At 40.9% G+C, this 24,767-nt stretch overlaps 2 protein-coding genes and 2 long non-coding RNA genes across 5 annotated transcripts; 2 read left to right on the forward strand and 2 right to left on the reverse strand.

The window, feature by feature from the left end:
* Positions 1 to 76: 76 nt before the first annotated feature.
* On the forward strand, positions 77 to 3,185 carry LOC136436693 (caspase-3-like). The gene is made up of 3 exons (XM_066430896.1): positions 77 to 684; positions 1,333 to 1,737; positions 2,013 to 3,185. The coding sequence occupies exons 1-3, from the start codon at positions 591 to 593 to the stop codon at positions 2,609 to 2,611; spliced, it is 1,098 nt and encodes a 365-aa protein (XP_066286993.1). The 5' UTR covers positions 77 to 590; the 3' UTR covers positions 2,612 to 3,185.
* LOC136436694 (MFS-type transporter SLC18B1-like) lies at positions 2,922 to 24,717 on the reverse strand. Of its 2 annotated transcripts, XM_066430897.1 has the most exons (12): positions 24,591 to 24,716; positions 24,211 to 24,301; positions 24,050 to 24,121; positions 23,868 to 23,941; positions 23,434 to 23,532; positions 22,721 to 22,827; positions 22,380 to 22,472; positions 22,059 to 22,108; positions 4,214 to 4,238; positions 3,918 to 4,011; positions 3,500 to 3,552; positions 2,922 to 3,237 (listed from the first exon to the last, which is right to left on the reverse strand). In XM_066430897.1, the coding sequence occupies exons 1-12, from the start codon at positions 24,684 to 24,686 to the stop codon at positions 3,189 to 3,191; spliced, it is 903 nt and encodes a 300-aa protein (XP_066286994.1). In that variant the 5' UTR covers positions 24,687 to 24,716; the 3' UTR covers positions 2,922 to 3,188. The 2 variants fall into 2 exon arrangements, with proteins under 2 accessions (XP_066286994.1, XP_066286995.1); XM_066430898.1 differs by lacking the exon at positions 22,380 to 22,472 and having other exon boundaries at positions 24,591 to 24,717.
* LOC136436697 (uncharacterized) lies at positions 4,249 to 7,758 on the forward strand. Its single transcript, XR_010756068.1, has 2 exons — positions 4,249 to 4,574; positions 7,302 to 7,758. It is a non-coding gene; the product is annotated as an uncharacterized lncRNA (long non-coding RNA).
* LOC136436698 (uncharacterized) lies at positions 14,438 to 22,052 on the reverse strand. The gene is made up of 2 exons (XR_010756069.1): positions 21,732 to 22,052; positions 14,438 to 15,657 (listed from the first exon to the last, which is right to left on the reverse strand). It is a non-coding gene; the product is annotated as an uncharacterized lncRNA (long non-coding RNA).
* Positions 24,718 to 24,767: the final 50 nt, after the last annotated feature.

Below are 24,767 nucleotides of genomic sequence, written 5' to 3' on the forward strand. Positions count from 1 at the left end.
CAGAGTTTAAGTACAGTCAAACTTTCCCAAGAAGAAAACTTGGGGACTGCTAAAATCTGGTCTATGTGGACAGGTGGTCACTATAGACAGGATTCTTAATGCTTGGGTAAATGGGGGAAATTACCGGGACCACCAAAAACTGGTCTTTTTGTAGAGGCGGTCACTTGTGCAGGTTTGACCACTTTAAAAAAAAAATTTATTGCGCTATCAGAAAGAAAGCGACAGTACTGTACGATAAACCATCATGCAATAAGTATGGGCTACAATTTCCAATGGAAAATTACAAATGAGTCTAAATTTCCCAGAAAGCCCCCATGACGTCAATCAGTGTTAATGGGTAATATCAAGTCGGACCATTTGTTTGCTGAACACACATGGATATTTACAGGTGTCACCGACACTTACTGCGATAGGTGACCTCTGTACTTCAGTCCTCTGCAGGATTTATAGAAATCATTGAAAAATATGGTATGAATAAAGTTCATCGTGCTTATTTAGGTGGTTTAGGTCTTTTTACATCATTTACGATAAAGGGAAATTATATATAAGTTATGAAAAACTATGCAGAACCTGGCTGAACATTTTGATTTATGAATCCCTTTGTTATGAGGGGGGATTCCCCTGACGTTATCGTCAACAGTATACCTGAAACACCTCCTTTGTCGCCAGCGAGGTTCTCTCCAGGTACTGGTTCCTTTCCTTTGTTTATTATCTAGTGTGTCTCCAGGCTAGCTTTGATACTTTTCCTGATGTCGGTTTTAGTTGATATAGTTGGTAAGACTTTTAGAGTGGTCACAGGGAGTATTTCTGTGTCTAGAGTGAAGTAGACAGTCTACTTGGTCGACGTCTTGGTGTCGTAGAATTGTGAGCTTCGAAACTTTCCATAACGTAACGTTAACGGCTACAAGATTAACTTTCTCACCGAGATATGTAGGTAATGAAATTGTGAGTTACAAAAAGACAAAGTTCAGCTATCGACGATTCTGGTCAGCTGCTAATGGTTCCTATTATTCGAATTGGATACATGTATGTGGCGTTCCCTACAAAGCAAACAGAATGTTTCAATGTCACATAACGTTATGTGTAGGCCGGTTAGGCAAATGTAGCATGGGTACACATTTATTTTGGCGCATTTCATCCATGTTAGAAGGTGTAAAAGATACAAAACGGGGGATAGACTTACAAATATAAGAGCAAACCAGGTGACGCCACAAACCAGGTGACGCCACAAACAAAAGTAAGAAAGTGAAACTACATATTTTACCCCTGCTTCACTCCTGACAAATCCCGCAAACCCGGTAATAATAAAGCTTGCTCCATATTTTGCAATAGGCATTCGTGAGAAAATGACGGAGGACACGAAAGAGCTGGTGGAACGATACATGGACGCCGATAGGAAATATGTACAACAAATGCAACGTACTTTATGTCAACTGGAACAAAACCTGCGACAAGTGACAGCAGAGAGAGACCGTCTTGTCACAGCCAAGGACCTGGCAGACAAGAAGAGAATCCGTGCGACAAAGGAGAGGGATCGGGCTACCAAGGAAAGGGACCAAGCTATCGAGGAGAGGAACCAAACCAAAGTTGAGAATGAGCGGCTGAAGAAAGTTCTCTTCTCCAACAAAACGGCACAAGTCTATGTGATGGGTCACTTTCCCAAGGGTGTTTGCATCATCATTAACAATATTAACTTCATGGGGCTGCCGCCAAGAGTTGAAGCAGAAGCGGATACAGGTAAGTTATACACATGTATGTGCAGAATCAGGCGCCACTGATTAACTGCTAACGTCATCAGCTTAAGTGTCATAAATGGTTTGTTATTCAATTCCACAGAGGTAACTGCAGTATGGACAGCAAAAATAGGCTGCGTTTCAACACAGTTTAATTAGCCACCTACAATGTTGACAAGCAACATAGATGAGCTTTGATGCCAAGAAACAGTCTAGGGCTTACTTCTTTGGTAAAGTAACCGTTAGTTTAAGACTAAAATATCGCAATGTTCTGTTCAGGTCGTCTGGCCGATGTCTTCAGGGGTTTTGACTTCAAGGTGGTGACATTGCAGGATCTGGACCATTCCAAGATGGTGGACGTGATAATGAAACAGGGGAAAGGTGACCACTCGAACTACGACTGCTTCGTGTGCTGTATCATGTCGCACGGCACCACAGGGAAGGTTTTCTCCTCGAACGATGTTGGAATCGACATTCTCGAACTCATAAAACCTCTCAATGCTAAACGCTGCGCTTCTCTAAAAGGAAAACCAAAGCTGTTCTTTATACAAGCATGTCAGGGCGAGAGGCATCAAAGCACAGAGCGTACAGATAGTCTGTTTGATGCCGCAGTCACCGGATCCACTTTCATCGCCAAAGAGGCTGACATTTTCTACGGCCTCGCCACTGTACCCGGGTATACAGCCATCAGGCATGACTACGGTGCGCCGTACGTGCACCATTTGGCGTGTACTTTTACAAAATACGGTAAAACTCACGACCTGCTGACGATGATGACGATGGTCAACGAAAACATGAACGCTAGTGAGCAGGGACGCTTGGTATCGTCCTTCCACTCGACTCTGAGAAAGAAGGTGTACCTTTGTGGGACTGTCTAAATTTACAGTTGAACAGGCCACTGGGAAAACCATTTCACCTTACAAAGCAAAGTATGAAATTTGGTTTGGCTGACCGCATAGATACATCTTAGAGTTGAAACTAGGAAAAATTGAGGAAGAAGGCGTGCCCTTGTTGATACTGTTTGATACTACAGAGCGTCTAGCCAGAAAATAGTTCAGTCAAATTACAAAGTATGAAATTTGCCTAGGTCAAGCCCATGTACATACTTTTGAGTAGAATATGAATAATTCTTTCAGCCAACTCTATGAAAGAAAGTAACCTTTATGGCAATAAATGAATATACTGAAATAGGTAACTAGCAAAACATGGCTTTAATATGCAGCAATGTGTGGCACTTGACAAGCATTTGATTTTGTGCTTTCTGTACAGCTCCATATGTTTGAGTGAAAATTGAAGATTCAGTGCTGGCACAGATGCATACTACTAGTATAACATCATGTATATCCTTTGCCACTAGAGGGAGAAAGCGTCGGTGTTCTTTTCGTGTTTAGAATGTTTCTTTGCCTTTAGAATGGGTCTTAGCTATCTAAGTACAAACTGCATGTAGAATACGTTTCATCCTAACAGAGGTTTTTCTTCCCCACTTGATTGCCTGATGCTTGTTCTGGAAAGACAAAATAAGACACGTTAAAATACGACTCACAAATAGACTACACTGTCCATGGCACGGCATAAGATACAGTTCATTTATATTTGTCTGTTATGACATACACGTGTAACAAAACTGTCGGTTGAAAGAATACTCTAAACCCAGCAACATGCTAGGCGCTAGGCGTAGTTGCTAGTTTTGAATGAATAACTGCAATATGCTGCAATAGTCTTGTAGTTGATCCTATCGAGACAAAAAATACCAAAGAATTTCTTACCTTTTTGATTTCTTGCAGGAATCGTAAACGTAGAATACAACCATAACTGTCGTCTGAAAAAGATGAAATGGAAAGAATGATTTCGTGCATTGGCACAACCCTTCAAGCCGTCAACCTTCAATCTTTTGTATAGATATTGATATGTGTGCGATGTTGATATAAGTTGCAAATCTTAAGAGTGGTGGTACCTCGTCTGTGTCTATGTTTAGCACATGGAGTATCAAACAAAACATTTCACCGGAATTTGTGAGTTTTGTTATGGTCTGTTTATCGCTTATGATCTTGTCATGACACAAGTACTCCAAGTTCGCAACATTTACACAATTGATTTTTAAAGGGCCACCAGAAAACATTGAGCAGTCGATCATGTAATGCAAAGACTTTATTTACAGAATGAACAAATAAAGATGGAGCTTACGTAAAATAGAGCAAGTCCACCGAATGCTGTCGATGCCCAGGGTAGCCCAAACTGTTGTGCCAGGGCACTGCTCACTGTTGGTCCCACGAACTCACTGAGGAGTTTCAAACATCATTTTAAGAGAGTCCCGGACAGTGATCGTTTATGCTATACAGACTAATGTATTAAAAGCGGACACTGCAAAGTCATTTGTTACATTATACTTAATACAGAATGATACACACGAAGAAATATCCTAGTACTGCTTAAATTTGTAAGAGGCACTTGAAGTATTTTCAATCCTGAATCATACCTACCCAACCGCGAAAAATGAGTAAACCAGCCCAGAGCACCCGTTACAAGTACCGTTTACAGTTGTAAGTGGTTAACGGTGACCACCGTTAGCCAGTTATAAGTGGACCAGGAGACGTCTCCTGGCTCTTGAGATACAGCGTTAACGGTAAGGACAGGCCGGGAGAGATGGGTCACCGAGGCCATAGATAGTGGACTGTAGGAGAAGCCTCGCGATATTTGGGAACGTGACCTCACGAGGGTACAGAACGGTGGCCGGGAGGCTACCGGGAAGTGGCCGGGATATTGTGTTTTCAGGCCCGCCGACCGTCCGGATCGATCGCCGTAGGTCGTCCAGCAGCAAAACTCTGCCTGTTCCATGGTGAGGTGAGCAACTTTGGTTCATTTATACCGATTATTTTTATATTGAATAGGCACAGATCCTCGTTAATTTGCAACTAGCTCGAGCTATGCCCGGCGCGTGTTAAAGGGGGAGGGGGGTGCACACATCACCGCGAGTAAAAATAGTATGGTTCTTTTTAGCCCACTGCTGTTGTTACTGGCCTCATTCATAATTTGGCCACGTTCATCCAGATCATACATGTATCAAAAACACAAAAGGTCGGTTTGTAATATTCTAACTGGAGTACGTAAAGTAACACTAACAGACACAGAAGACTAGTCGAATCGACACAGTATCCAGGGTTCGCGGAAAAGGCTGGCCAGGCTACCCTACCAGGCTTAGTATGTTACCCTTTCTGGGCCCCCAGGGGTATGCATAGGGGCTTGGCCTGTAATGGAATTTCCTAGAGGAAAAATGTGTCAATAAGCCAATTCACGGTTGCGACTACACATGCGCAATGTCAAAGGTGAAGTCCCATGAGACGTAAACAAAACCCGTCTGGACGTTGTTATGCAAATCTAGACAACGTTGATAGGAGTACTGTTTACAAGCCAGGGGCCTTCACCTTTGACACTGCACATGCGTAGTCGCAACGGTGAATGGGCTTATTAATATTATATATTTATAATTGCAGAAAAATGGGATGAGAGAGCAATGAAAGAAAATAACAGCACAAACAACACTATGTATACATTGTGAAAACACAATCACACATGCTAACCCACAGAGAAATGCACAAAGCCATTTGTTTTGAATTTGTTGTTTTGGTAAACAAAGGTCCTCCCCTTCAATCTTAATATTTGTTGACCGGTATATTCTATTGTATACTTGGAATTTGTTTCAAACGGCTTTTCCTTCAGCACCACATCCCCCCCCCCCCCACCCCCCACCCACCCAACAGCAATATCATAGTTCATACGCTGATGCCTTCTGTCCAATTCACCCTCAGCTGGGATTGCTATATTTTATTGACCCAGTTTTTCCTTTTGAAAATTCTACTATGCGCAAAATCCCCATGCAGAGCCTTAAGGTCCAGAAAGGGTAGTCTGGCAGGGTAGCCTGGCCAGGCAGGCTAGCCTGCCTTTTTCCGCAAATGTTGCAGTAGTATTTGGCAAGGAATCTGTCGGCAATTTCAAGTTACAGCCTACGTTAGGAAGGCCTCAATAGGAAATTGGAAGTAAAACTAAAAGCAACAACTATGGAAAATTCTGGATATCATTTATTCCATATCAGATACGAAACAAGAAAGTTGTTCAGCCTTAGGGGAATGTTATGACACTTTTGACAGGTTTGTGATAAAATTCAATCAATCACCCATTGATGTATGTTGCTGAACTTGACAATGGTGATCATTAATGATTAAAAAGCTTCTCTTTTAAAAGGAAGGGGCAGCACTTTGATGATGTACATGTACTGTACATTCAAATGTGGATGAATTTACTTTGAACAAGGAGGTTACTGTAATATTAATTCACTTTATATTCAATCAACTTCATGGTAGCAAAATATTTCAGGGTAAGGAAAATAGATATTTTCACTGAACTTTAACTTCACGGTGGTGACCGTGGCAAGTGTTTTACAGACAGGATGTGTGAAGGAATCATAAACGATTACACACGGTGATGATAAGTTCACTGTACATAGAGAGATAACCGTTGAAATAGTGAACATAAAGTTACAGTAAAAGTAAAAGAAACCAATTACAGTATAGACTGCCTATAACCTTGCTTTGAATGAAATGTATATGATATGTAGCTATTATAGTATCACATCAATGGGGCCTCCATGCATGGGGGCTGGGGGTACAGACAACACCTTATGCTTGTACTAAGTTGTAGATAAACTGTTGCCCTGTTCACATTCACCATAGTAAGAATGCTATAATGACGCAGCAAGCTATTGGCATACCCTGATCTTGGAATAGCTCATAAATTGTATTCTTCCCTGTGACTATAGTAGACAGATCTCCATCTTTACTGCTACCTTGTCCCCCCAACGACCCAGAGGTCAAGGGACTAGGTAGGTAGGTAGGTAGGTAGGTAGGTAGGTAGGTAGGTAGGTAGGTAGGTAGTAGGCTATACTAGTACTGCCTGTCAGCTATATACATTGTACAAACACACACACACACACACACACACACACACAAACACACACACACACCAGGGCTCGAAATACTTAGTGCTGGATGCACGTGCACTTTTGTGCTCCCCATATCGCTGTGCACTAATTTTAAATGTGGGTGCACTCAAATAGTTTTATAGCATTCCATGTGTAACTGCACTACTCATGGTACACTTGTACTAACTAACTAAGTACTAACTTACATATGTACATGATCAGTTTACATGAATTACATGATAGAGCTTCTGACTGCATTCTTGAATTCTTTCCAATTTTGAAAATATTGGACCCATTCGTGTCCCTGGGGGCCTGCCCTGATGTTTTACTCATGATGCTCAAGATTTTGGAGGTTCATTCGAAGTGCACTGCGACAGCATAATTTGGGGATCATTTCTGATCATGGGAAGTTTATGTGCAGAGTCTCCTTCATTTATTAGTCTGTTTGCTATTCTAGTACATTTATTTAACAATGTATCTGTACATGTACATGTATTCACGCCTGTTGTCATAGTCCAGTACCTTGCAATTCGATTTATGTATCTACTGCTATCTAGTTGTAACTTACAAGTTACATTTGTTCTGTCTTGCAGCTTCATTGGAAAGAGATATCCCAAGAGGCCTGGGAAGTACATCAACGGACAACTGCTGCAACTAGACGTCACATGTAGAATCACAGGCAGATCAGAAATAGTACTGTAAATGGACTTAAGTTTGCGGTGATTTAATTTTGTGGTAGGTTGAAAATGGAGTGTTAGCGGGGGTTTTGATTTCGCGATGGCGCTACTCAGTATACTTGTATGTAGTCGCATATAGATACTGTAAAGTAACAAAAACACTAGTATTGGCGCCTTTACAGACAGCCAGTCGGAAACCATAACAAGACAAGGATGCTACAGATGGACAGACCAGTTGCTTTTGGCAGTGCTTGTGTGATCATTGTTAAAAAGTGACTTTTTTCCACACAAAAAAGCTGTCAAGGAATAGTACTGTAAATTAAGCCTTTAACTTGGCTTGATATTCTTAATAAATCTGTATTCAATGTTCGAAGATCGGGTCTGTGTTCTATTTGTGCCTTGTTAACAGGTGCCTCAAAAACATCTGTACAATGTATAATACTAGTAACATACATGTACCACTAAGACAAGGGGTAGGTCAGCAGAAGACAAAAACGGTCGCAGTGAAGCAGCCACTGCAAAAACCACAAGCATAAAACCACCGCTAATATTTCTGCATACAGTACACTTCACTGGATTTTTGTCCAGTGCCCCTGTGTGAATATCCATTGTCTTCAGAGTAGCTGCTCTATAACAGTGGTCGTATGCAAAATGCTACAGGCTAAAAACAATCCCCACAGCTAGGCTGGGAGGTGAAGTGGATTGTAGGCCCCTATGAAGACAATTGTACCAACAGTTACGGAACTACATGTACCACTAGTTAACATTATAATTATTATGTTGTAAGATGATATTTGCGGCTGAAAGGCTGGTCAACTTGAAATGTTGACCTTGTTCTCAGAAGGGCAATTAGCTACAGCCTGTAATTCCAACTGCAGCAATTGTAGTATGTACAGTTTATATATTTGATAACTTACAGGCAGTACCTATTGTCGGCTATAACTACTGCCCCCCTCCCCCATCGAATTCAAGCTTTACAGTTAGTTACAGTAAAGTTACAGTCCTCCCACGCCTCTTGGAGCCTATGGTGCGCCCATCTCCGATTCGCAGTCCTTGGGCCACACAACTTTGTGCAAGTCTCTGCAGCGGGGACTAGTCCGCTGGTAGTGATGTTGTGCGTTTAACTTCCATACCCATTTGCTGAGTGCTAAGCTGAAAAAGCAGTATGTACGGCCGGTGATTGTACTCAACACCTACTGTGTGCAAGGTGAACACTCTACCATTAGGTCATCGCACCACTTTATACAGTAGTGGAGTATATATTCTACAGAAACTGGTGGGCAGCATACCCAATATGGGGGCAATATCATATCCAGCTGGCCAGAATCTACAGCCAGCCCCTGTAGAGATACTCTATAGAAAAGACAGTAACCATATTTGTAGGAGTAGATGTCATAGTAGAGATTGCGATTCAGGACAATCAGTGATTCTACTAACGACAGATTGTAACCGAGATCTGTACTAGGACAATCGGCAATTAAATCTGCCCTAGGACAAACTCTGATTCAAACTCATCGGAGTCTATCCCTCCTGTACATACCCCTTGAAGTTTGCACATGTTGTGATTGGGAATAGTACATTTTTGCAATGGGGTGATTTTGGAATAGTCTATATTTGTGTGGAGAATAGATTTGGTATATGACTAGTAAAATGTACTGAAAAGGTGAGACACTGAGTAACATCTTGAGACCTCAAAATTTGCTTTGTTTGATCACCTTCCAATTGATATTTCACCGATTATTAACCTTTTCATAACTTGATGAGAAATTTCTTTGTCAGTAAACATACATGGAATGTATCCGTTATGAAATATGAACTTATTCACCTAGAATAGTAATTGTGAATGTAGGTAGTGTGCTAAAACTGATTGAAATGTTGTGCAATGATTAATTATATTTTCCAAAGCATGATCTAATGGTTATCAGAATTTCTCCAAGTAGAATCACTGTTTGTTATCAGGACAGATTGTGATCGCTATCTTTACTGCCGGTAGTGTAATTGTAGGTTCTAGGACAGACTCCGATCGTAATCTGTCCTAGGACAGTCGCCAATTGTCCTGGATTGCAATCTCTACTGTGACATATAGCTAATATCAAGGTGTATATTTAACCTCCTTGCTAATATATATGGCCTCCTGATGGGCAAAGTTTAATTCTGGCATCTTTTTAAAGAAAATGTCACCCCCTCCAAGAACTTTCAATGGACAAACACTTCCCCACATGTATACATACACCCTGTGAATAGAGAACTATATACGCTGTAAAACTGAACTTTAAGAGCTGGTCTGGACCCATATTGGATACTTGTTTTGAAAGTAACAACATGCCCAACAGATGGTCAATTATTTGTTGATTTTGACAACCCTACCCATTTTGACTTTATAGTCTTTGATAATAGACATGCATATAGTGTGACATTTTATATAAAAATGTCCCAGAAGGTTGGGTACTTCTATCCCTTGGTTCTGACAATATAGCCAAAAATGCTACCAGTAGTCTTAAACTTTTAAAACATTTTAGTTTTTACATGTAGAATTTAAGGTCATGTGAATTTTATGTATATACAATAGATATTTGAGTCATGAGTGTGTATCTAACATGATTTTTCTATTAAATGGCTAGTAAACAGTTACTGTCAAGGACAGTTTTTTAGCTATTTGTTTGACTCTAGGTTCTAAAGACTGGCTGATGTATCCCAGGTAAGATTTGCATGGTTCTTAGATCTGGGGAATAGGTAAGGCAACTTCCACCTTATATTGGTGTGGCTCTTGGGACTCAACAACACCTAACAGGTAATGTTGGTATGGCTCTAAGAGCATCGGTAATGTACTATACCGGTTTAGATATAGCACACCAGTTGTGTACATGGGTAAGCAGAGGCTTAATCTTAATTTTCTCTTACTACTGTACAGAAGATTATGTAATGCTGGTGTGCCTCCTACAGCATATAGGACACATGACCAGGAAATATACCATGCTACTGAGGCACTAGGTAAGGCTCCATGCAGCACTGGTAGAATATACTGATATGGAGACCATGTGAGGGCACAAGTAATGTTTGCATGGCTCTGGAGTCTGGAGACCAGGTACAAGTAATATTGCCTATTGAATATTCTGCAGGTACTACATCAAATACATATACTTTAGGTACTCTTCTTCCAAGAATGTATCTCCATGATATATTATGTTACATATACCACAATGCATTTGTCATTAAAGCTGCACCCATTTGCTATCTTGTTTCCATCGTCTTTTCTAATGTCTTGTGTGTGCATTGTGCATAGTTTTATATATCAACCATGTTACTGTGTACCCAACAAAGGTGTCATTGAGTCTGTCTAGACATGCCGGTCACAGAAATGTACATTTTAATGAAATAAACTCAAGGGGGGCCCCCTGAATGAAAAATCAGATTTTTGTGAATTTCGAAGACGTTAATGAATTTGCCCAACAAAGGTGTCATTGAGTCTGTCTAGACATGCCGGTCACAGAAATGTACATTTTAATGAAATAAACTCAAGGGGGGCCCCTTGAATGAAAAATCAGATTTTTGTGAATTTCGAAGACGTTAATGAATTTGCCCAACAAAGATGTCATTGAGTCTGTCCAGACATGCCGGTCACAGAAATGTACATTTTAATGAAATAAACTCAAGGGGGGCCCCTTGAATGAAAAATCAGATTTTTGTGAATTTCGAAGACGTTAACGAATTTGCCCAACAAAGGTGTCATTGAGTCTGTCCAGACATGCCGGTCACAGAAATGTACATTTTAATGAAATAAACTCTAGGGGGGCCCCCTGAATGAAAAATTAGATTTTTGTGAATTTCGAAGACGTTAACGAATTTGCCCAACAAAGGTGTCATTGAGTCTGTCCAGACATGCCGGTCACAGAAATGTACATTTTAATGAAATAAACTCTAGGGGGGCCCCCCTAAATGAAAAATTAGATTTTTGTGAATTTCGAAGACGTTAACGAATTTGCCCAACAAAGATGTCATTGAGTCTGTCCAGACATGCCGGTCACAGAAATGTACATTTTAATGAAATAAACTCTAGAGGGGCCCCCCTAAATGAAAAATCAGATTTTTGTGAATTTCGAAGATGTTAACGAATTTGCCCAACAAAGATGTCATTGAGTCTGTCCAGACATGCCGGTCACAGAAATGTACATTTTCATGAAATAAACTCTAGGGGGGCCCCCTGAATGAAAAATTAGATTTTTGTGAATTTCGAAGACGTTAACGAATTTGCCCAACAAAGGTGTCATTGAGTCCGTCCAGACATGCCGGTCACAGAAATGTACATTTTAATGAAATAAACTCTAGGGGGGCCCCCCTAAATGAAAAATTAGATTTTTGTGAATTTCGAAGACGTTAACGAATTTGCCCAACAAAGATGTCATTGAGTCTGTCCAGACATGCCGGTCACAGAAATGTACATTTTAATGAAATAAACTCTAGGGGGGCCCCCCTAAATGAAAAATCAGATTTTTGTGAATTTCGAAGACGTTAACGAATTTGCCCAACAAAGGTGTCATTGAGTCTGTCCAGACATGCCGGTCACAGAAATGTACATTTTAATGATATAAACATAAGGTAGGGGCCGCCCTGAACCAAAGAAGTAGATTTTGTTCAAGGCGAGATATGAAATCCTACAGGAGAAATGTGTTTTATTAAATTTTGTTATTTCTGCTAGAAATGTTTGATTTATTATCGGAAATTTAACTGCTAGTAACTACATAACCAATTGCGTTCATCCGTTGGGAATCCATACAATGTCTAAGTAAGCTTTTATTAATACGTCATCCAAATTTCAAAGAAATCCGTTGTATTCTAAGTGAGATATGAAACCCAAATGTTCCAGTCTCGCGCAAAGCTAGGCCGCGTTCCACCTGCTATCTTCCGGGGGGACTTCTCTAGATTGATTTTTTACCGCAACTCACCGAAGTGCGTTTTCCTTTATAAAACAAGAAGGAAAGGATATTTTTCCATGAAACTTTGGCAAAAGTAAGTTGATATGCTTATCTATCTGTGCTGTCAGTAGTTTTGCTGTTCCGCTTTTCTGCTTGAAGATATAGGCCATTAATCTATCGTCATTTTGGGGCACGGTCAAAATTCCCAATCTAAAAAGTGCGGCATATTAGAAAAATGATGTAGCGTTAGGGATCTACATCGTGCAATAGACATATCATCAATATAACTCTGTCAAGGACATTTCAGTGGTATTAGCACTACCTTGCTGAGTGTTTGCACTCAATTTTTCAGGAGAAATGCGAAGTTTTATTTGGCACTAGTGACAGGAATATATGATCTATGGTCAAAATATCAACTGTTAATCACTCCATAACCAATTGTACTTATCGCTTTGGAATCCATACAATGCCTAAGTAAGCTTTCATGAATATGTCATCCAAATTTCAAAGAAATCCGTTGTATTCTAGGTGAGATTTGAAATTGAAGATTTTCCGGTCTCGAGCAAAGCGAGGCTGCGTTTCACCTGCCATCTTCCGGGGGGACTTTCTAGCTTGATTTCCTACCGCAACTAACGAAAGTGCGTTTTCCTTTATAAAACAAGAAGGAAATAATATTTTTCCATGAAACTTTCACAAAAGTAAGTTGATATGCTTATCTATCTGTGCTGTCAGTAAATTTGCTGTTCCGCTTTTCTGCTTGAAGATATTGGCCAAACAAAACGATTTATTTCATCCTAGCGACAAACGTTAGAACTGCAAAATGGACCCGACAGAAAGTGTTTTTGTCGTCTTCTGCCGAGTTAAAAACCTTTCATTCGTCAGATAACCTTCCAAAAAAAGTTTAAAAAATAGTAAAAAATGTCTATCGATATTTCATTCGTCCAATAGCCTTTACGTGCGTTTGATTGCATATATTTACAAACAACCTACGATTTATCTTTTCAGTCCAGAACTATAGATTTCAATGTACAGTACTTGTAGTGCATAGACATTATTTTCCATGGGAGTCTGCAAAACAACCTTTCATGTTGTATCACTTTCTGGACGCTTACATGAAATATGTTAAAGACTTTCATTAACGAAATATGATCTCAGTTACAAAATTAGCATGAGCATATAGAAATATGCCAGCCGAATTTGAAAGAAATCATTTTTGTTCTATAGGCGAGATAAAACAAGCAACGCTTTCAAGCCCTGTACAATGTCAGAAGATTAAAGGAGTCCTAAATTCCGGGGGGGGGGGGAGTTATTTACCAATAGATGATAGTTTTTCGAAGTAAAAAACGAATACTTATTACAATATATGATAAGTACCCACTAGTCCCGTGCGCATCAAAACGCATTCAGTATTTTACTAAATTCCCCACATGATCCTCTATTTTCTTTTCACTGGAAGTACAGGATGATTTGATTGTCACCTGCCAGGTAGCTCGTGCCACTTGACGTGCTTTTCAGCACCAAGGAGTCAGCTGTGATCTTCAGCCAGAGGCCCCTCAAACGTTTCGTCCCTCAAAGGAGGTTATATCCCCCACGTACCCTGGTACGCCCTCAGCCTCACTGCTGCTCCTTAAGCCTCTTCGTTGTTACACTTATGCTGTCTCCTTCTTCCCCCAGGCCTTTCCTCTCCTTCTGGTCCATAACCAGAAGCTATATTTTTCCACTTCCTCTGCCATTCTTTTTATGAACTTTCGTGATACAATGTACATTCATGGCGTGATAAAAGAATGTCAGGGGGGCTAAGAAAGGTCTTATATGTGCCTTTATATCTTATTAACAACTGGCCTTATGATTGTGCTAAGCCCCCCTTATTTATGCTAAAAATATTCACCATGAAGGAAGTGGGAATACGTATAGGGAATCCATGGGTAGGGTCTGAATTCTGTTCAAAGTCGGCTGATTATGTATTCATTGATACATAATCTAGTGGAAAATAACACTCCCTTCTAGAGTTTAGGACTCCTTTTAGTATGACTTATCCAAAAACATTACAACTTCAATAAATATATATATGCATATTGTGGCTTTGTTTTGAGTATTGTAGATAACTATAGATTACATGAAAAGATAAAAACATCTGAATCGTCTTTAAAATCCTGCTGGCTTTATTGACTTAAACTCCAGAAGCACATGTTATGTTCGAAGACCACAGTTTATTTTATGCTGACTTGACTGCAGTAGAATAAAGCAACAAAAAATGAATCCCATATCAACAACTTTTTACATAGAAAAGTGTTTGTGTTTGTACTTTTTATGTACATGTGCATAACAAGGGTAACTTAGACTCATGCATAACACTTTGTAACAAACTGATATGGAAAGATTAAGCAATCTAGATTATTAAGATCATATCAACATCTTGTTACCCTCAACATGTAATTGTTACAGTAAAAATAAATAAATATGAGTCGGTATTGCAAGGCAAGACTCACATTAGGTCTCAGCACATACATCTGACATTGGCGCAATGACCACATCAGTTTGAAGTGAATAGATCACAAAATGCACACAGCTTGAAATCAATTAATCAGGAACTGCTCAGATACCTATACATGTTCAACAGAGCATCTAAAACACACAATTTATCCTAACTCCCCTGCAGCTACCTTACATTCTGAAGCTGTTCAATGGAATATTTGACAGAATATAGAAAACAACAGAGAGCGTGGCTTCCTTGTTTAATCAGTTATGCCTGAGGTGCCACTGACATGCTTTTTCCTGGGTCACCCTCCGTGTATGGATTGACTTTGGAATATACCAATATGTGTTATGATAACAGTCAAACAAAGACTAAAGAGGAAAACAATTCAATGCAATTCAAATTGGTTATGTACTGTATTATTGCATATAGAAATACATGCATGGGCACAAACAACTGTCAAAGACGTGGACAATTACACTTACTGACAGCATATGTAGTCCTGGAATATGTATAAGTTACATATAAGAGACATGCAAAACGGGGGCATTTTCTACTACATTTTTAATCTAATGAGGTTTTTTGGATTGAGGTGTGATTTTAAAAGCATGTGGATCAGAGTCATTGCCATTGTAATAATTACATACATGTCTACAGTGCAATGGGAATTGAAATTGCAGGAAGGATTCATACATGTGTAAACTTTTACTAGCTGTTTGACAGACCCAATGCATTCTAAAAAAACTAGGACTTGGTTGGTGTTGATACATGACTCCTCCATGCAGATGCAGGTAATCCATTGTTGCACTGTCAGCTTCTCACTCACTGTCATCTCATGAGGACAGGGCATTGATGCTCTGTCTGGGTTGAATATTGTCAGCCCCTATAGAAACAACAAGAACAAAAAGGTGAAGGTTGGGTTAATAAAGACAATGCATTGTCTTTTTTCTAGTGCTTATAGTATGTACAAAAATACATAGGATAAGTGCAATGTATATAATGTCTCGTGACAACAATAGATACCTAATACACTACAGTGTAGTCTAAGCAGTCATAAGTTAAGTTTTTGACACATGTCCCTGGGACTCCTCACTTATCAGAAACTCTGATCTAAATATGTCAGCACACACACACACACACACACACACACACACACACACACACACACACACACACACACACACACACACATGTCCCTGGGACTCCTCACTCATCAGAAACTCTGATCTAAATATGTCAGCACACACCCACACACACACACACACACACACACACACATGTCCCTGGGACTCCTCACTCATCAGAAACTCTGATCTAAATATGTCAGCACTCACACACACACACACACACACACACACACACACACACACACACACACACACACATTCCTACAATTCTTACTACATTTGTATAAAAAGGGAATAACATTCTGTTAGAATTCTCATGTGATGATGAATACAGGAGAAGCTACTAGTATTCCATCTATACTGCCTTTGGCTATACAGGGCTTGAAACAGTGGGTGCATGTGCACCTTTGTGCACTCAAAATTGGAGCTATACACCTTATTTCTTACTGGTGCACCTACATGTAGGGTTTGTACTATAGTATATAGAATATTTTTTGAAATCTAAGTATCAGAAAAAGGAATACAACCATATACTTTATTTGATGAATTACTTGTTTGAAATTTTGAAGTCAGATATAGAACAACACTGATTTTGAGTTCTTAGAGCCCGAAGCAATTAACTTAATAATGTTTTGCTGACTTCAGGATGAAACGCAGTGCTGTGCTTTGTGGGTCACAAGGCCAATTGCATCATGGACTTACTACGTATACTGTGGGACTGGATCATGTTTAGGTTAAGTTTACAGCTTTCTTACAATATTTGCAGACTTTTAAAAGATACTATCACTATATCAGTATGTATGGATGTGAATTATTCATTAAATACCACTGGTCAAGCAGGCGACCTAATGAGATTAGACATAGGAGGAAGAATAATGTTTTTTCGTAGCAGGTTACAGTTCATATGATTATCCAATAATAAAGTGATGCGCTTTTTCTTATGCATCATAAGATCAATCAAGATTAGACTGTGAAAACATAAGCCCCTTGACTAAGTTCAACATGAAGGAGATCATACATGTGAAGGTAACCAATGTACATGTATACAGCACACCACATCCCCTTCTCGATAGTTCTTCTGCTTTCTTCAACAACAACAAAAATGTTTCTCATGTTGGTGGAAAATCCTGTCCAGTCCGGACAGAAAAAACTCTGTCCATTCTGAAGAGAGGGTCTGCATGGGGGAGGAGGTGTCCTGTCCTGCATAGAATCAGAGATACTGACTACGCCTAAAAATGAAAGTCTGTATCGACAATAGTCTACTATTTTTATTTCACTGTTAATCGTAGCCAGTCGGCTTTGCCATTAATTCTACATAGCCTGCTATTTGTTATCCTGAATTCTTCTTTCAGCATTACTGAGATTTTAATCGCAAGGCGTAGTCGAAAGACAACATTGCCCTATGAAAAGTTACAACAGGACATCTGGTTATCTTGGTTTCGACACAGTAAACATGCAAACTTTGGGTCTCAAAATGTAAGGAATTGCATTTGAGAGGGTTAGGATTTTATGAGGGTCTGCATGGGGGGGTCCTGGCAACGCTTAACGGTAAATTCAGGCCAGCCGATAACGCTTAACGGTAAATTCAGGCCGGCCGATAACGCTTAACGGTAAATTCAGCATTTTTAGAACATGAGATACCCCTAAAGACGACGTTTTTTTGCCACTTGTCGTCCTGATCTTGTGGCAAGAGACCTATTACGCTATGCCATTCTCGCACGCCTGCTCCGAACCCTTTACTGATTCGGCGGCGACAGGAAATTTCGTATTGGTGGGACGAAATGTTAATGATCACGATGACGAGCGCCGAAGGCGCGACGAAAATTTTGAAATCTTGACCCTCTGAAACGCTATTTCCTGCATTCTGAGGGGGGATTTTGCAGAAGAGTAAGCTAAGATTTATGACATCTCTATTTGAAAAAAAAAAATACAGAAGAGTTTCAGGTTGATTTTTGAGGGGCGTCACGCCCTCCAGTCCTCGCCGGAGCTGCGACATGCTCCCGGGGAAAATTCTTGACACCCTGAAACGCTATTTCTTGCATTTAGATGGGCAAATATTACTGGTAATGTAAGTTAAGATATCTCTGTTTGTGAAAAAATACAGACGAGTTTCAGCTTGCAAATTGAGTTTTGGGGGTCGAAGCCCTCCGGACAATATTTTTCGACGGAGGCCCGGCATGCAGACGGAGAAAATTTTAAAATCTTGAACCGCGAAACGCTTAATTTCCTGAATTTTAAGAAAACTTTGCTGGTAGAGTAAAAAATAGAAGTGTTTCAGGCACCCTACCGACATATTTTCGCCGGAGCCGTGTGCTCCTGGAGAAAATTTTGAAATCTTGACCCACTGAAATGCTTTCTTCTGCATAACGAGGAATTACTCAATAACACTTAACGTTGAATTCAGGATGACAAATAACACTTAACGAAGAATTAAAACGGCCAGTAACGCTTCACGATTAATATTCCGATAACGCTTAACGGTAAATTCAGGGCGGCCGGTAACGATTAACGGTGAATCAAAATTGCTCGTAACGCTTCACGAAAAAGGGCATGCAGACCCTCTTTTATAGGAGAGCATGCCAGACCCCCCTACATTGGTTGGCTGGAATGTCATGAATGCTTCGTATGCACCCCACCTCATGTCGATACGACATGTATTAAGGGTTAAGATTTGAGAGGGTTAAGATTTTCTGGGAGAGTATGCCCTCAGACCCCCCTACAAAATGGTTGCACCCTTGGGCCATTCATGATGCTGCGCTGCCAGTTCTATAGGAATGTGAACCACTGTTAAGCGTTGTCGATCCTCTTGAATTAAACTAAACCTGCTGAATTTAGCTTTAAGTGTTGCCAGGAACCCCCATGCAGATCCTCTGGACATTTTTTTCTGCTGTCCGGACTGGAAAGGTTTTTCTGCCAACACAGTTTTTCTCATCGGCCAATGCAGATCGTTGTGGTACCTACATGTACCTCAGGCAATAATAACTGGTTTACTTCTCACCACTAGGAGGTGGTCTTGTTAATGTGAATGCATTTAAGTTTGCATGGTTCTGATTTTGTGCTAAGGGGAAAATAGAGTGTTTGCGGTGGTTTTAAGTTTGCAGCAGTGCTATACTGTAGTCACATACCTGATGATACCGCCACAGGAGGGGTGGATATAGGTTCGGCTTAATAAGGTCCGAGTCCAAGTTTAGGTCCAGGGACCTGAACCTGGACCTGATCCTGTCCAGTTGATGTTTTGTTTTATTAGACCAATATCAAGCATAGAGAATTAATACTGACAAGCAAAACTATAAAAGTTTCTTGGTGAGAAGACTTTCAAGATAAACCAACGTGTTTGATATTTGAATGTTGCACTTATTTTAAATGCCTGTTTTTGTCAGAGGGTAGACTCAAAACACTTTTCATCAAATAAAATAGAAAAATATATTTGTACTGTATTCATTTTTTTTTGGACTCAGGTTTTTGGCTCTCAGGTTTTTGGACTCGGTTTTTGGATGTTATATAGGCCTGAATCAGGTCCAGCAAACCGGTATCCACCCCTACGCCACAGTATTAGACAAAAATGTTTGCGGTGAAACGGTTGCCGTGAACACCATGAACATAAAACCACCGCGAACATTTCAAAATTTACAGTATTACTGACACAAACTAGTAGCATGTAAGTACGTGGACTGTAGTGAGATATAGTTTGGAGAGGTCAAGTGGGCTGTTTGCAGAAGTGTTTTAAAGATAGGGCACAATGTACAACACCACTCAACAGAGAGGCTAGCTATAGGGGCATGGTCAGGAATGCTTGCCTTGGCCTAGCCATGGCCATATGAGACTATGAGTCTGTTGCTGTAGGGTATTGAACTGTTTGTCGTGAAATAAGCATGATCCAGGAAGTTCCCACAACTTGCAAGGGGATGGATGAAAATGATTTTGCCCCAAGTTTGTTTTTACTTGTGTACTGCTATGAAAGCCAAATGGAATGAAATTCGGTGAGGAAGAGCTAGTTGCTGTAAGGAGAGATAGGAGGAGCTTTTTCCAGAATAGACACTTCTTGCATGGAGGTGGTTACAATATCATTATTAATCATTTTGGGGGCAGTTTTGCCCGAAATGATGCTTTTTGCAATTGTCTTCCGTGACATCCTATGTAAGCCAAGTAAATTTGGTGAGGACTCAGGTGTAAGGTCTTTGCACCAGATATTAAAGGTGCAAATGATCATGGAGTAGTCCACTTCTTAAATGGAGGTGATTTTTTGTATTTTTGGTGCCTGTAATACCCAGGTACCCTGCTAGGAAAGCTAAATGGCTTGAAATTTGCAGTGGGAATAACTTACTAGTAATAAGGAAAGCATTAGTGGACAGTTCACTTTTCGCTAGGGGGTGGTTGAGAATGATTTTAAGTTTGCGATAAAGAGGTAACCGCAAAAACCTAGGTCACTGGCAACGTTGGTTTTGACTGTTTGATACAAATGTCATATGATTTCCAGTGTGGCTATGAGAGATCAGACCATGGACTTGATGACAATACATGTACTAGTACTAGTAGTGGCTGAATCTTGTACCCTCTACCAGGCTCCGCGACAAGGCTGGGAAAATAGTAGAAATCGGCAAATAGAGTGAATAGTGTTCCAAGGGAGTTAGCTACTGAGAGAGGGTCCATGAGCTTCACTGTATAGCGGAGTACCACTGGCATACTTTCACTCTATTTGCCGATTTCTACTATTTTCCCAGCGATCTCGCGGAGCCTGGTAGAGGCTATGAATCTTGTAAAACACATCCAAGGCTGCCCTAAAAATGTCACCAATTCATTCAAAAGTTATGGACCTCTTCTTGCGACCAATGTGAACATGGTCGGGCTTAAACAGGTGTGTCGTACGACAGGTTTCTATGACCTATCATCTGAAAATGACTTCTTGCATTTGAGGGACGAAATTCAACAGGCTTTACGGTAATTTGAAATTGAATGCCTTTCGATTCCCAAACATGAAACAAAATCTCTGGTGGGAACACAGGTGTCAGCGATGTTCTTGTAATCTTTTAGTTTATTTATAATTTGCTTATAGCTTTCCCCTTAATGTGAATGACATACTATATAGGGAAAATTGAGTGTTTGCAGTTGTAACAATAGCGCTACAGTCATACTAGTAAGTCGGCAAAAAGTTTTGCGGTGGTTTTAAGTTCGCGCTGAAAGTTCACTGCAAAAACCATGAACATCAAACCACCGCGAACATTTCTGCATTGACGGTATTTTGACCAACTTACTAACAGTATCTCATTCTCGTACTAGCACATGTATCTCCCAGTCCCAGGTACTATGTGGTAAGTTTGGAGATTCATACTGTCCTGTCCTGTCTTCACCTTTGACATTGCGCATGTGTAGTCGCAACCGTGAATGGGCTTATTGACACATTTTTCCTCTAGGAAATTCCATTACAGGCCAAGCCCCTATGCATACCCCTGGGGGCCCAGAAAGGGTAACATACTAAGCCTGGTAGGGTAGCCTGGCCAGCCTTTTCCGCGAACCCTGGATACTGTGTCGACTCGACTAGTCTTCTGTGTCTGTTAGTGTTACTTTACGTACTCCAGTTAGAATATTACAAACCGACCTTTTGTGTTTTTGATACATGTATGATCTGGATGAACGTGGCCAAATTATGAATGAGGCCAGTAACAACAGCAGTGGGCTAAAAAGAACCATACTATTTTTACTCGCGGTGATGTGTGCACCCCCCTCCCCCTTTAACACGCGCCGGGCATAGCTCGAGCTAGTTGCAAATTAACGAGGATCTGTGCCTATTCAATATAAAAATGATCGGTATAAATGAACCAAAGTTGCTCACCTCACCATGGAACAGGCAGTGTTTTGCTGCTGGACGACCTACGGCGATCGATCCGGACGGTCGGCGGGCCTGAAAACACAATATCCCGGCCACTTCCCGGTAGCCTCCCGGCCACCGTTCTGTACCCTCGTGAGGTCACGTTCCCAAATATCGCGAGGCTTCTCCTACAGTCCACTATCTATGGCCTCGGTGACCCATCTCTCCCGGCCTGTCCTTACCGTTAACGCTGTATCTCAAGAGCCAGGAGACGTCTCCTGGTCCACTTATAACTGGCTAACGGTGGTCACCGTTAACCACTTACAACTGTAAACGGTACTTGTAACGGGTGCCCAGAGACAACTCCGTACGTTGCGACGTTTTCTTCGAATCCGGCATCTCTGTGGAAAGCAAACGTCTTAGTTAATAACGACAGGGTCATCAAGTATGATAGATGTTGTTTATGAATTATATCAAACCTTGCCTGTTCTTTTCACAATGTTGATGAAAAACTTTTGATACAAACGAGTATACGCTTGCTGATGCTAGTTGTTAGCTTCCAAAGCAACACAACTAACGAGGTTTGAATTCCAGTTCAATATAGACAGACAAATCAAGTGGTTGTCGGAGAGATAACCACACGTCACCTCTAAGAAAATGACCACACGTCACCTTGCTGCCCACAGTAATTCATTGTACACCGGCACGTAAGCTCCAAAGGCCACCGCCATCACTACCTGGCCGACGATAATGACCCAAAGTGATCTGAAAATCAAGATTTATCCGTTAGAAGATTAAACTGCTGAAAAAAAAACTGATGAACCACATCGAATTTGCCTCAAATTCTTGCAACTGTCACTTTGAGTAAATCACAATTGTTAATCTTCTTGTATGTTAAATTAACAAAATATATAGCCGCGGCGACTGTTGGAGGGATTACTTGCAAGGAAGAGAAGCTTTCCAACAGTCGTCGCGGCTACAAAATATAGAACTAAAGGATAAAGTAGGCTTACTTGGGCAAAACATGTCCGTACTCCGTCAAGAGTGGGGAAGGTCCAATTAGAACGCAGGAAACTGCAAACGTCACCATTCCCCCTGACGTCATGATTCGACTTGCACCCTGGGAAAACAACTAAAAGTTATTTCGTCTGAAGCTTGATATTTGCAAAAAGGACTGGAGTATCCTGCTCATGGTGATTTTGCAGTAATTTGATCAAAATTAAGACATCACCGTGGGTAAGTAACGTCCATACAAACGTATGTCAGCATTTCAGTATCTTATCTTGCATGTTACCACTCTTCCCCTGCACCTAAGGCGCCGTAAAATCTGTGTGTGAACTTTGCACTGTCTATATCTAAATTCCCCACCTCCTCTAGTTGGCTGCCTCCAAAACGGGGAAGCTTACACGGCAGAGAACTACACATGTATTAATAACAAAGGACAACATCACACAGTTCAGGTGCAGAACTTCCATATTTAAGAATTGTACCTTACCTTTCAGTGTAAAGTTATTGAATGAATTGTAGTTATTGAATGAAGTGTAGGGTTTCGTGAATGAATTGTAGAGTTATTGAATGAATTTTGATGAATTTTAAGAAATGCTCTTTGTCACACACCCCAATTTACCCAGGCATAGCTGCAATGGTATTTGTGTGCACATGTCGCAAAGAAATCAGTAATTTGTCTATCTATCCATCTACAGTAAGAACGGTGTTCTAGAAGGACCTTCTTGTCGGCCAGCCAGCCCCACAGCGGCGCCAGGAGAGTGTAGACTCCGGACCGGAGCAGGAAGATCAGGCCTATCGTGGTGGGACTGAGGCTGAACTGTGGAGACAACATACTTGTATGTGTGAATGGTAACGCGTCACGTAGCAATATGCTACCAAACACACGACAGACGCTAAGCTATGGGACATCACCAGGGGTGAATTTTAACGGGTAACGTAGCAGCCACGCATGGTAACAAACACATGCCTGAGACTAAACTGTGGAGACAACATCATGTGCATCTTAACATGTAACTTAGCAACCACATATGGTACCAAACACATGACTGAGACTTAACTGTGTGGACCAATATCATGTGTGAACGAAGCAACATCGCATCAATATGATTTTGCAGAGTTTGTCGCTAATAGAGATGACATTTGAGTCAATACCTGGTTCTCGAGGAAAGGTTGAAGAATTGGATCCAAATATGACATGGCAGCAGCCATGACCACCACTATGCCACCTGAAATCAGATGAATTCGTCCGTCTTTGAAATAATCAAATGTAACATCACATGTATGTGTGAACGTTACTCGTAAGCAAGGATAACCACGAGGATATGGATACTTACATGTGACAATAACAGTTGGGATCTTCAACAGCTTCCATAGCTGTCCTGACTTCTGCTCCCCCTCCCTCTCATCTACAGAAAACACATCAAAAGATATTACCTTTAAATATATGTTATGATGGTCAGTAGCGATGGATCTGACAGTGATAGGGAGATATTACCGGCTTGTCGAGGAACCAAGATCCACACTATCACCCCACAGGACAGCATCAGGCCTCCCATGGACAGGAACGGTAGTCTGAAGCCCCCTATCTGTACGGGTGAAAAGTGCATCTGTGAACCACGGCTGCATAAGCCTGGGTGCCATCCTATTTCTACCAGGGCTCCTACACTCGCTACTCTAGGGTAGCGAGTGTAGGAGCCACGGTAGAAATAGGATAGCACCCAGGCTATGGCTGCATCTGTTCTGAAAGTATGAAAGGTCCTCTGTGTTGGTGGTCACGACATAGTAAGATACCCTGGAACACTTGAGCAAGGTAAGCTTGGAATATAAAGTTTGTAAACCGAATGACGTTCGCAAATATCTATAATCCGAACTTACTTTGTAAAGGAGACCTCCGATTGGCGGGCCAGCCATCATGCCGACTCCAGTGAAGATCTCCAAGATTCCCTGTGGCATGTATGTGACATGTGACATGTGGTTTATACTGTCTGAAACATCATTCTCAAGATCTCCTTCATTGCTATCTACAGCACAACGTCGGCTGTCACTGGAAGA

Source organism: Branchiostoma lanceolatum, chromosome 6 (assembly GCF_035083965.1).
Source record: "Branchiostoma lanceolatum isolate klBraLanc5 chromosome 6, klBraLanc5.hap2, whole genome shotgun sequence".
Taxonomy (NCBI): domain Eukaryota; kingdom Metazoa; phylum Chordata; class Leptocardii; order Amphioxiformes; family Branchiostomatidae; genus Branchiostoma; species Branchiostoma lanceolatum.

What these genes read in the sequence shown, in the direction of transcription:
- LOC136436693 (XM_066430896.1), top strand. Translation starts at nt 591, where the DNA reads ATGAATCCCTTTGTTATGAGGGGGGATTCCCCTGACGTTATCGTCAAC. An exon ending in GCCAGCGAGGTTCTCTCCAG is followed by an intron (nt 685 to 1,332) that starts GTACTGGTTCCT and finishes ATTTTGCAATAG; the next exon opens with GCATTCGTGAGAAAATGACG. An exon ending in TGAAGCAGAAGCGGATACAG is followed by an intron (nt 1,738 to 2,012) that starts GTAAGTTATACA and finishes TGTTCTGTTCAG; the next exon opens with GTCGTCTGGCCGATGTCTTC.
- LOC136436694 (XM_066430897.1), bottom strand. Translation starts at nt 24,686, where the DNA reads ATGTCACATGTCACATACATGCCACAGGGAATCTTGGAGATCTTCACT. An exon ending in AACCTTTCCTCGAGAACCAG is followed by an intron (nt 23,533 to 23,867) that starts GTATTGACTCAA and finishes TTGTCTCCACAG; the next exon opens with TTCAGCCTCAGTCCCACCAC. An exon ending in TACGGACATGTTTTGCCCAA is followed by an intron (nt 22,473 to 22,720) that starts GTAAGCCTACTT and finishes CTTGATTTTCAG; the next exon opens with ATCACTTTGGGTCATTATCG.